An 11,684-nucleotide genomic window follows, 5' to 3' on the forward strand; every position below is an offset into this window, starting at 1 on the left:
ACGCCTGCTGTAGCGGGAACGTCATTCCCAGACAACCTTGTCTTGGCGGTAGAGGCGGGTATCTCGGTACTCCCGGTTTCGCTCACCTCACACCGTTCACCGACGACCCAAGCTCCTTGGTGGGGTCATTCTCACCGAGAAAGGCGGAGTACACCGAGGTGGTGACTTTCCACGTCGATAAGGTAAGTCAGTGCGAGGGAGGGAAGGAGGGGCCCAACATCCTGAGCTAAACAGCTTCAGGCAGGACGACAGTTTAAGAACAACAAGTCGAGAGGAAGATGTTACTAATAACTTGCCAATTTCCATCCCCTATATCTCGTCACCCATGCATTGCCAGCTATCTTATGAGAAGGCTCCAACTAAAACATGCATGACGGCGACCTCCGAACGCCTTGCCGGACGCCGGAGTTGACCTGGTGGCAGTCCCCAATTGCTCCAAAAAAGGGCGGGCGTTGGGCGTCGGACCTCAAGGGCTTATCTTATCCAGAGCTTCCCTCCGCATGCAGGACCCACTCAAGGTACCGGCGCTGATCAGGAGGACAAGGAAGGACCCCTCCTCCTCCTACTGCCTGCTGGTCTCAGTGGCTTGCTCCGGCCTCCCCACCAACCTCTCTCGTCGATATCGACGGTAAACTCCCAAACCTCATTTTGCTTAAATTTGACGATTCCTCCTTTACTTTATTTCATCTGGTCACCGTTCAATGCTTCAGCGTATTCGTGTTTGATTCCATACTACGTTTCTTACATACCCTCCCATTTACACCATGTCTTCCTCAACACCCGAGCTCCCTGCCAACGTGCACGTCTCCCAGCACCCCTGTCTCCGGGCGAAGCTGTCCCAATTGCGGTCCCAGTCGACGCCGGCGAAAGAGGTGAAGACGCTGGTGAATGATATTGCATTGATGGTAGCATACGAGGCCCTCGGCGCCTCCACGAAAGCGACAGATGGATCAAAGGTAATTGCCCCTTATTCCAACGTGTTTCGTGCTACAATCAAGCACCAAGACTGACACTCCTCGCCCAGGATTCTACCCCGCTAGGATTCGACTTCACATCAACCACAATCTCGCCCTCCAGCCTCTGCCTCGTCCCCATTCTGCGATCAGGCCTCGGCATGGTAGAAGGTATACCCCTCCAAGATCAGATCCCTCTTGCCCAGACTTGAGCCCGAATCTAACAAATTCACAACAGCCGTCCAAACCATCCTCCCCACGCCCGTAGCAGTCCACCACCTAGGCCTCTACCGCGAACCCTCGACCCTCGAGCCCGTAGAATACTATAACAACCTCCCCAACCACGTCTCCCCCGACGGCTCCAACGCCGGCGCCTCCGAGCTCGCCATCGTCCTCGACCCCGTCATCGCCACCGGCGGGACCTGCGCCGCCGCCATCCAGACCCTCCGCGAGTGGGGCGTCAAGCGCATTGTCGTCCTCTCCGTCATTGGCGCCGCCGAGGGTGTCAAGCGCGCCGCGGGCGAGTGGGCTGACGCGACGGACATCTACATTGCTGGTGTGGATGCCGAGTTGACGGACAAGGGCATGCTGAAGCCTGGTGTCGGTGATGTTGGTGATCGGTTGTTCCTTACTATTGGAAAATAAGATGCAAAAATGGGGCCTTGCTGCTACCTGGGACGGGTAGGGTTACGGGGAAGGTGTGATTTGGCTTGCTCATTTAGCCTTGGATGTCAAATCACCTCATAGACAGGTCATGGCACCTCATAGAAAGGTTTTGGGATGCTGGGGTTGAAACCAAAGTGTCATTTATCCTGGGTATAATAAGCAATTCATCCACCGTCGTTCCTCTCACACTCGCGTATACTTCTCCTCGTCCAGCAACGTCTTCTCTCGCCAGCAATCTACAATCCATTCCGCAGTCACGATGTGTGGAATCTTACGCCTGTGACTGACTTCCTCTCGCAAAGCAGCGGCCACATCTTGCCGCCGGGTGCCGTCCCCTACCACGACCACATGCGTGGTTTCCGTGTCGTCGGCATCGCTGATCAAGCGTGCGCCGCCAAAAGTCAGATAGTTCCTAAGCTTTAACATTTTGATCTCGTCCTCATCCCCTTCTTCGACATTGACCAAGTGAACGGCGCAACGGTGGAACATCGAGCCCTTCATCGGGCCTACCCCGCGTCCACGCTCCTCAAGCTGATTGAGAAATTGCGTCTTGTTAAAAGGCTCCGTGTCAGGCTCTTTCTTTGGCATCGTATTGAGAACTTCGCGCAACTCAACGAGACTGATATCGCGGGCGTAGCTGTCCCCGTACATATCCGTGTTCTGCAGAGCAACAGTTCTCAAAGCTTCCGTCGCATGCAACAAGTGTCGTTCCTCATAGGGAAGCAGCAGAGAATCATCAGCCTGTTCGAGACAGTCTTGAATCCACTTTGGCCTGATGACGTCGACGCCGCTGCCCTTTTGGCCTTCCTTGACCAGACTCGCGACCTTGACGACGTTCTTGTCCGCCAAGAGAATCATCCCGGATTGCGGGACAGCCCGCTGAGAGACCTGGCCGCCATTCTCCTTGATAAGGGTCTCGAGCTGTGCCTTGGTCTTCTTGAACGGCTTGAGCGACTCCGACAGCACGCAGAACTCGAGACCCTCAAATACCTTGGACTTATCTGCTTGGAACTGCGCAGGCATGTTCTCCGTTCCAGCGATGACGACCTCCCGCTTGACGCGCTTTACTGACTTGCGCTTGCGGTTCTCGACACTCATGGTCTTTTCTTTGGCCTCCGCCTCTACCCGCCGCCGTAGGTCCAGGAACTCCTGCACGCTGAGGCCCTCGTCCCAGTTCTTGTCGGTTCTCAGCTTACGGAAACGCGGGAATCGAAGGGTGAAGCCGAGGGAGAATTGATCCGAGTTGCCAATGCTCGCGGCCTTGGCTTCCACGACGACAGATTCGCTGGGCCGGATCCAGACGTCTGGCTTCTCGAATTGCCGGTCGCCGCCGGCGAGCTCGACGTATTCTAATGGAGGCTTCTTCGAGTCCCACGTAGTCCATTTGCCGTCCGTCCGATGTCTGATCTCCGCATAGTCGGCCGCTGTGAAGCCGCCGCCGACTTTGAAGAAGCTGAAGCACTTCTCGGAGTTCGCACCGGCTTGGATGTGATTCTCACTGACACGCAGGCCACACAAGAAGCTGGAGATGGCACCACCTCTCCGTCCAGAGCCGTAGTAGCCACCAATAACGACACAATCTAAAGACTCTCCGAACTCGGACATGTACTCCGGCTTGACTTTCAGCCAGTCGTCGTTGCGGCTGTTGAGTCTGTACATCGACCTCGGGTTCTTGAGGACCAAGCCTTCCGATGCCTCCGCAACGACCTTGCGGAGGAGTGGCTCGATGGCCTCAGGTGTCGTCGCGGACTCGTATTCGTGGATCTCCAGTCTCCTGTGAACACTCTTTACAGCCTTCTCTAGGGCACGGTGACGATCCCGCAGCGTGTACTGGGTCAAAGGCTGATCGTTCAGCAGGAGGATATCGAAGACGCGGTAGAGCGGTCGCGGCCCGGAGTTGTTGTAGGGGTTGTTCTGCTCGGCTAGAGCGGCTGTTTTGAGGGTGCCGAACGGCATGATCTTGTCGACTTCCGGGTCCCATGTAATCATCTCTCCGTCTAGAATGACGTTGCGGACACCCTCGGAAAACGCGTCTGCCAGGTGACGAGTCAGAGCCCCCTTCTCGTCCTTCAACCCATTACCGTACAGATAGGTGTAGTCTTTCGCCTTGCGAGACCAGAAGCAGAATCGCAGTCCTCCCGGAACACTCGCGTCTTCGGCCATGTGCATTTGCATGCGCTCGCCGTCCAGCTTTTCCTCGATCCAGAATTCGGGGTCTTCTTCAGTAGTCCGGAGGTAATCAACCATCTTCTGGAAGGAAGATGGCATCTGGAACTGTGCCAGCTGGGGTTGGAAACATTCCATAAGAGTAACACCGGTATCCTCCTGCTCCAGACGAATCCTGGGGTCAAAAAGCTCCCAGCAGACGCGTCGCAGACTCGACGACACGCTGAAGAGGGCCTCGCCATCCGGATGCCACAAGTCAAGAAATGTTCGCTCGGTGGCGCCGACCTTCATCTGCTTGAGCACGATACGGATCAACCACATAAGTTCTTCCGCATTCATGCGCTCGTAGAAAATCTCGAAGACCTCCAGGTTCTCCAGCTCCCCCGTCGATGCAGCGAGTTTGTCCAGCAACTCATTGACCTCGGCAATCGTCATGTCACCGACTTCCGTCCGCATCGGTCGCTTGGAAAGCACCTCGAAACACCGGCCCGCAAAGTCGCCAGCCAGTCTAGAGAAAGTAGTCTGACCCGGCAACTTCCAGTGAAGGAGGTTGTGGCCGTCTTCCGAGTTCTTGTCGATCTTCATAAGCTTGACGAGGAGTTTGCCAATAGCATTCTCCTTCAGGCCGTAGACGCCGCGATCCCGATCCTTGTCGGGCAGAATGAGTCGCAAAGCCGGATAGATGTCGTTTCCCACCTCGTTTCGCCATCTGGAAACAAAGCGCTCAATGAGGTGCCGTCTCTGTTCTTGCGGCGATAGCTTGTGCAGTCCGTGGGGGCCTTTCTTGCTGCGAGGTGGACCGCGACCGGCGGGTTGCTTCTTGTTCTCGTTCAAAGGATTGAAGAGGCTTTGGAAAAGTTCTGAAAAGCGCATCGTCTTTGAATGATTGCGTGGGCGATTTGGGTACCTAGAGTGGCTTGTGAGCTCTGGGGCCAGGGAAGGGTAGAAAGAGGACTCACTTCTCGTTCAATTCTTCGAGCGTAGTCCCTCCGATAGCATACTGCCTCTCCTCCTCATCAATCGCCGCCGCATCTGGCGACTTTTGTCGCTTGCGCTGGCTCATGGTGGGCAATTCACTGCGTGAACTGGCAAGAGAATTGAGAGCCGTTGGCGCCGGAGAATTGTCGATGGTTTAGTAGAAGAGCCCGCGATGTGGATGTTATTGGGCGGAATTGGATCTGATCAGCCGACTGTGCATGAAAGATCTGGGTGGCATCGCAACGGATCCCGTCATGTCGAGGGCCTTGAGGACTTATACCCTTCAATTGCGGCTCACCTGAGGCCGTTGAAGTTCAACGGTGGAGCGGTTGCCTTGGGGATGCTGCCTGGATGTCCATGCACTAAAGCGGGCTATAAGGTGGGGCAATTATTCAGTGGAAAGACCCGCGTAATTGCATCAATAACATGCATCAGTAAGACAGGAAGACATCATTTTTGTTTTCTTCAACACGACCATTGGCATCGAGTTCAGGAACACATATTGGTTAAGAGCGAGATATTAAGCGGGATGTCTCCCTTTATTCTTGCTACTTCATGATCTACGTCAATCATATCATCTCTCGTTCCAGGATTATGTTAAGCGCATTATGACACTGCCATCAAAGGCAACGCCATGCGTTGAATTCGGTTTAAGGCAAGCTTAGTGCTGGGGACGGCTGTTGACGGAGGAAGTGTCACTGACAGCCTTTTCGGCATCCCAGCGCTGCTGCATGGGCTCAGTAACAGCCTCCTTCTTGGCAGCCTTCTTGCGCCAGAAGAAGAATCCAGCAAGGGCGAGCAGAGAGACACCCGCGATAGAGCCGACAGCGGCACCAGCGATGGCGCCCTTGGAGAGACCGGAGCTCTTGGATTCGCCGGCGGCGGTGAAGTCGGCAGCGGTGTGCGGGGTGTTGCCGCCCGAGTCGGTGGTGGTGACGTTGACCGTGGTGTCGACGTCGACGTCCGGGTCGCTGACGGTGGCGTTGAAGCAGGGAATGGAGGTGGCAAAGACGTCGACGAAGGTAACGTCGGCGCAGGCGTAGTAGGTCTCGCGCTTGGACTCGTCCTGGTCAAAGTTGGAGACGTAGAGCATGCGGTAGGTCGCGTTGGAGCCGGCGGCGGTGCCCGAGGGCGCGCTGGGGACCGTCACGCAGGTGTGGCCGAGGTCGAGGCTGCCGACCTCGCTAGGTCCGAGGAAGGTTTCGAAGTCGGAGACGGACTTGGGGTCTGTTTGGATGGTGGATGTTAGGGTCTGCGTTTCCGAGGAGAAGTGGGGAAGAAGGGAGGATGGTGTAAGAATGTTTGCACATACCGTTCTCGTAGGAGACACTGAGGTGGACGGAGCGGGTGACGTCCTGGGTGACAAGGGCAAGCTTGCCGTTCACTATGTTGGCTCGATGTTAGAGTAGTCCGAGACTCAAGAGGATATATTGACTTACCGAGAGGGAACTCGGTGCGGACACCGGGGCCATTGGTGGATCCACAAGGGGCCGTGTTGTCGGCATCGGCAGACCACTCACGGTCTGGGGGCCTGATGGTTTCCGGATTAGCTGCCGATCTGCGTTTAACCCTGCGACATGCATATCCTTACCAGAGGAAAGCGGCCGGACCCATGTTGTCGGCGCCCATGACGTTGCCCAGCAGCATGCTGCCGAACAAAGTGACTGACTTGGCAGAGACCATCTTGAAGGTGATGAGAATCTTCTGGAAATGAAGCTTAACTTGACGAGTTGTCTGAGAAGGGGGAGGTCTGGTCTCAGAGAGCAAGGCTCGAGGCTCGAAGGATCACAAGATTTGCGAAGAAACTTGTGATGGGGGAGTGACTTGGGAGAGAGAAGAGAGGATTCAAGAGTCGTGAAAGCGGGATATACGGCCCTCAATATATGCCTGCGCCAATTCTTGTTTCTCACTCTTTGTGGTTTCTACTACGGATACAACCTAAACCTGGGCGCCGAGCCCCAGCCAACCGCTTTCCATGCCGAGGAGAACCAAAACACCAAAAACGTAAGGTAACGTCCAAGCCGGCGGGCTCATCCGCCAAGGTCGTGCTGAGCCGACGAAACCGGATGCCAACACCCCTGACACTTCGATCGTGACGATGTGCCCTGGTCCATGGTGTGCGGTGTGCCTGACTGTAGCGGCCCACTGCTCGTGTGGTTGGCCCACCCGAGAGAGTTATCTGATGGGATCGCACTGGGCCCAAGGCGCTCAGAAGCCCCGCAACGTTGTTTGGACTTTGTGCCTCTCTGGGTCATTTAGTTGGTTGGAACCTGGGAAGAGACTCAAAAGTTCGCCAGGGGCAGAAAGATGGGTGAGCGTGGGCCAGGTTGGGTGTAGTGTAGATGGCTCCACTAAGAGCGGACATGGCTTCATATTATCTGATCATCTGATAAGATGGGCGCCCATCTGCTCATTGGCCAAATACATCGTCTCTGCATCACTAGTGTCCTCTCGGCGCCGTGGGACCGGCATCCACTTCCAGAACGACCAACGGGCACTAAGGGCCCAGCGTCTCTATCGCTGGGTAAGGTGCCACGGTGCTAGCTGGGTTTTCGTTCCCTCGGCAGCTCTCGTATTTGGCCCGGCTTTTGACGATGGAAAACTCTTTTCAGTGTGTGAGCATTACTGATGGGTGTCGTGAAAGAGGCAACGGTTGTCCGCACGAGGTGGCAGCCCGTCCAGGGTGGTCGGTCTTGGCGATCACCCGCTTTCGAGGAACTGGTTTACAGAAGAACGAATCAGAGTCGGTTCAAGAATTAAACTCGGCTTCCGAAGGCTAAATCGCCGCAACGTCGGCGATAACCCGGTGGCATGCTGCCGTTCTCCACGACTGTTTGACAGGTTCTCAGCGAGACCGGAAATTGGGCAGACTTTTTGTTGTCTGGCTGGTCTGTGAGACTGGAATCGTTAGTCAAACGACTCTGAAGAGCGGGCTGGATCGCGTTCGGTTCTGGCTTTCCGGATACTCCCCAGTTTTCTGATGGACACGATGCACTATCCGTACCTGAGCGGTCACTTTGGCTCGTTCCCGCGAAGGATCGGCGCAGGTTTGCGATTTGTGAGTTCAATTTGCATGTGAATCGTTCGTTGAATCTCTGAACGATAACTTTCACAAAGCCGCCATGTCAACTTCTTCGGCTGCGGTGAAGCTTCAATCAGAGATTCACAGTCCGGAAATCGAGCAAGCCGGAGCCTTGCGAAAAGCTGGAACTTGCCAACTGCGACTGACTCTTCTTCTTACAAATTCGAGTTCTCATTGATGGAGCTAGGTGGCAACAGCTTCGGCGCGCCGCGCAAAGAACCAGCGTGATCCGACACCATCCGGCGGGATATCCGGAACCAGGTACTCACAACCCATCCAGCTCCGCTCCAGCAATATCGATAGTCGCTCCCTAGCCTTCCTTCTCGTACTCTTAAAGTCTTGTAAGCCATCACGTCTTTGAATCTTGCGCCACCGCCCCGCCTCAGTCTCAACTTTCAGAGCTGCCCGACCCTCGATTATGCTGTTGTTCACACCTAAAGTCCCCCATGAGGTGCCTTGGCCCGGTGCCGAGCAAACGGTTGGTACTTAGATGGTGAAATGGGCTATTGTCCACTCTAATTCAGGCGCTTTGTGTGGCCGGAATTTCGGGCCAATGCCCTGGTTCAGTAGTCCATGCTGTCTGCCGCGGCCATGGCAGGCCCTACGCTGGTCACGGCTACTGGGGTTCTTTGTTCTGCTTAAGCTTGTATTCGAGTCCCCACGCGGTTATGGCGGCACATCTGCGAGCCTTTTGTCATCTTATGAGACGGCATGACTCCCATTCCTTGGGTTCTGCGTCAATCTTGCTATGTGGCAAGGTGAAAAAAGCAGATGTACACTGAGGAAAGTGATGTTCTAACTCACTCATCTTGCTATCGAACTCCCCGCGAAGTCAACTTCTAGATCGATATACCAAGAAGCGAGGTGATTGACACTTACTTGCCTGAGTACCTGCCTGTACGCATATGACCCATAGACTCACGTCACTCCAAAACCGGTACATGCTAGTAGATTCGAAGAATTCAATAAGCCCAATTTTCGTCACGAAATCTTCCACGTGGGCTGAATAACTAAGCCAAAAACCTCTGTCAGCCCAAGTCAAAGCGGAGACTTGCTATGCATGGGCCCATCCCCAAGGTGTGATACCAGAAAGACGAATCGGCAAAGTCATGCCAGCCACCTATAGATTACTTGGAGGTACTTTTGCGCATGATCTCATTGGTACAGAATCCAAGCCAAGTGCCATGCAGGATCCGTTGCGAGAACAATCCTGGTTCAGGTTCTGATGTGCCAGCTGAGGTGGGACGAGATCTGGTAGGGACTTCATTTTTTCCTTGTCCACGCTCAAATAGATGGCTCGTGACTAAATCATCTTATTGAAAAACCTGCCACTGTCCATTCAATCGTAATCGGCATTCCTATGTATCTGTAGAGAAACAACAATAGAGCGCGTTTCTATACAGTCTTGAAATGAATGATCATGAATCGATAAATTTTCTGAACTCGTGCTTATGATAGTGTCCCCTAGAACACCGAGACTAGCAGGTCTCTGACAAAGAATCTCCACAGGGCCAAAGACAATCATTTCAGGTGTTTCAAACCATCATTCGACAAGGGAGAACATGGCCAGCTTGGGCCGAGACTAATGGGCACTTTTGACGGTGGGGGAGATCCGACTGCGTGGACAAAGGTAGACTGGTGCCAGTCCGATCAACTGATATTGTTCTGGGTAGATTTGCGGGATTTGCCCGACTTCCCAGGCGATTCCAAAAGAACCTGATACCGTGATCATATGCAAGCAGCAATCGTCATTGTTCTCATTATTCCCACTGACGACTGTTCCAAGCAGCGAGCAACTATCTTCAATCGTAGCTGGAAACCAAAAGCCTTGGCCATGAAAACTTTATTCTGTAACTTTGCTACCTTTCTCACTCTGAATAGAAGGTGTTTTTTGATCATCAGATTTTCATCCAATTTCGTGTAATTTCTGTCTATTGTCTCAGGAGGCGAATACATTGGTCTTATCTCGATGAACTATGCATACTAGGTACCATATTGTGTTGTATATTACACTTCCGAGGAACCGAGAAGAATTCTTGACAATGATAGCCTAGCCGCTAGAGGTAGGAAAGCGAACTGCAAGGCTTCGAATGGGCGTAGCGTTCATACAGCATCTAGATTTTGACTCTTAGTTTCTCTATTTCGCTTCGATAGCTTTAGAACTTCTTCTCTCTCTTCTATTTAAATCTCTTCTTAATTCAATCACAGTTCTCTAGGTACGTTTCGTAACTTTGGAATCCGGTCAAGTCCGATATACATAGATAGTTATGCTGGAAAACCGAGGCGACCTGCCGTTCAGCGACCTAGCGCCTCATAACTCTAGTCTTTCTGGTGGGCCCAGAGCTTGCTCGACTCTGCAATCACCAAACTTGGGGAGAATTCCAATGGGGTCAGAAGCCCTCTTGGAGGACCTTGCTCCCTGCAAATATCGCCTATCCAGCTCCTCACCTAGCTTTCCGTGGCTGACTGTAAGATCAAGCCAGTGCTGATTCGTGACGTTCTTGTCATACACCCAGACATTACAACCGTTGCACTTGCCATCTCCGTATAATGTGATGGTATTGTATCCATACTCGTTACCGAACTTGAAGTACTCACCGAGACCCCCTATAGCGTAAAGCATCGCGACCGGATCGAACGACCACCGCGGCTGGTAATACGTGTAGAGTATGTACGCCGCCCGCACAGGGTCAGTCTTGGGCCCGTCCGCCATGAGAGGACCGCCTGAGCGAACCGAGCCCCCGAGCTTGAAACCGGCGTAAACAATCGGACTTGTCCAATTGTGAATCACGTGTGCTGTCTGATAGGAATCGTCGCCCCAAAAGTTGAATTCAAATCCGTTTGGGTAGTCCCCGCCCATGACGACGAGCTCTTTCAGCTTGGTCTTCACCAGCTCGGGGCCGGACAGTGCGGACCGGGCATCTGCGGTGGAGTTGAGGAGGCCGGAGAGATTGTGCAGGAAGCCGATAGAGGCTATGGTGACGGAGTCATCTTCTGCCTCGGAGAGGAGCTTGCGGTAAAGGTCGACGGGGTCCCAGGCTGCTTCGGCGTCGGAGATGCTTTTGGACCAGTATGTCGCTAGCTTGCTCGCGAACTCGCCGGCCCGCTTGGCCCAGTTGTCAAAGAATGGGACATCGTTTAGCGGGCGGCGAGCACCGACTGGGACTTGGGCGTGGCCAAAATGGTTGAGGAGGGCTGAAGCTGCTAGAACTGAATATGAGGATTGGGAGTTGATGTTAACTCCCAGGAGGTTGACTTCTGGAGATGTGGCGGCGAGAAGAAGAGCCGCGGCATCGCTGAGGTGTGTTAGAGAGGATTGAAATAAGTGTGGAAATAAGGATAACAGACTTACTCGCAATCGCTGAATAGGTCTGTGTCAACTATGAGGTTCTTCTTTGCTGATGAGATAGTGGCGAAGATGAAGAACACTGTCAAGAGGTATGCAGTGATTCTCGACATTGCTCTGCCTTATCAGACAAGATCCGGACGCTGAGTCCTCGGACTGGTTGTGCATTGGCCAGCGTCTTGGCACAAAGGAGAGGTTCTTTCACGAGCATCCCATGTCGAAGGCCTTCATAGAGGAGATGATGGGAGAGCGCGGGGAAGAAAGTGAGGTACGTAGACATAGCTGACCAGCTGTCGCCGACCGAGGGGGAAATCTGGCCAGCTGTTGCGCCTAACGTGGTTGTGAATTGTTTTAGCGTCGCCAGCGATCCCCTTCCCCGCTAACATCCGCTGTGGGCCGAAACATCTCATCATTCCCCCCGTCTTTGAAGCCAAACTTTGAGCCTTCCATCTTCTTGGATGCCACCGGACTTGCACCTTTGGCAGTGAAACTG

General features: G+C 53.8%; 4 protein-coding genes across 4 annotated transcripts; 1 reads left to right on the plus strand and 3 right to left on the minus strand.

Moving 5' to 3' along the window:
• Positions 1–764: 764 nt before the first annotated feature.
• BDZ83DRAFT_590438 (uracil phosphoribosyltransferase) lies at positions 765–1,598 on the plus strand (the record flags this gene model as incomplete). Its single annotated transcript, XM_060506340.1, has 3 exons — positions 765–956; positions 1,025–1,124; positions 1,192–1,598. 3 exons carry the CDS (start codon positions 765–767, stop codon positions 1,596–1,598), a joined length of 699 nt encoding a protein of 232 aa, XP_060359232.1.
• Positions 1,599–1,802: 204 nt separating this feature from the next.
• On the minus strand, positions 1,803–4,848 carry BDZ83DRAFT_590495 (DNA ligase I; the record flags this gene model as incomplete). The annotated part of the gene is made up of 2 exons (XM_060506344.1): positions 1,803–4,692; positions 4,745–4,848. 2 exons carry the CDS (start codon positions 4,846–4,848, stop codon positions 1,803–1,805), a joined length of 2,994 nt encoding a protein of 997 aa, XP_060359233.1.
• A 208-nt stretch (positions 4,849–5,056) lies between these two features.
• BDZ83DRAFT_639148 (uncharacterized protein) lies at positions 5,057–6,644 on the minus strand. Its single transcript, XM_060509406.1, has 4 exons — positions 6,355–6,644; positions 6,203–6,294; positions 6,076–6,147; positions 5,057–5,990 (listed from the first exon to the last, which is right to left on the minus strand). Exons 1-4 carry the CDS (start codon positions 6,444–6,446, stop codon positions 5,425–5,427), a joined length of 822 nt encoding a protein of 273 aa, XP_060359234.1. The 5' UTR covers positions 6,447–6,644; the 3' UTR covers positions 5,057–5,424.
• Positions 6,645–9,968: 3,324 nt separating this feature from the next.
• Positions 9,969–11,518, minus strand: BDZ83DRAFT_639154 (inosine/uridine-preferring nucleoside hydrolase). Its single transcript, XM_060509407.1, has 2 exons — positions 11,198–11,518; positions 9,969–11,141 (listed from the first exon to the last, which is right to left on the minus strand). Exons 1-2 carry the CDS (start codon positions 11,302–11,304, stop codon positions 10,157–10,159), a joined length of 1,092 nt encoding a protein of 363 aa, XP_060359235.1. The 5' UTR covers positions 11,305–11,518; the 3' UTR covers positions 9,969–10,156.
• Positions 11,519–11,684: the final 166 nt, after the last annotated feature.

The sequence above is a fragment of the Colletotrichum acutatum genome, assembly GCF_030867785.1.
Source record: "Colletotrichum acutatum strain CBS 112980 chromosome Unknown BDZ83scaffold_154, whole genome shotgun sequence".
NCBI lineage: Eukaryota > Fungi > Ascomycota > Sordariomycetes > Glomerellales > Glomerellaceae > Colletotrichum > Colletotrichum acutatum.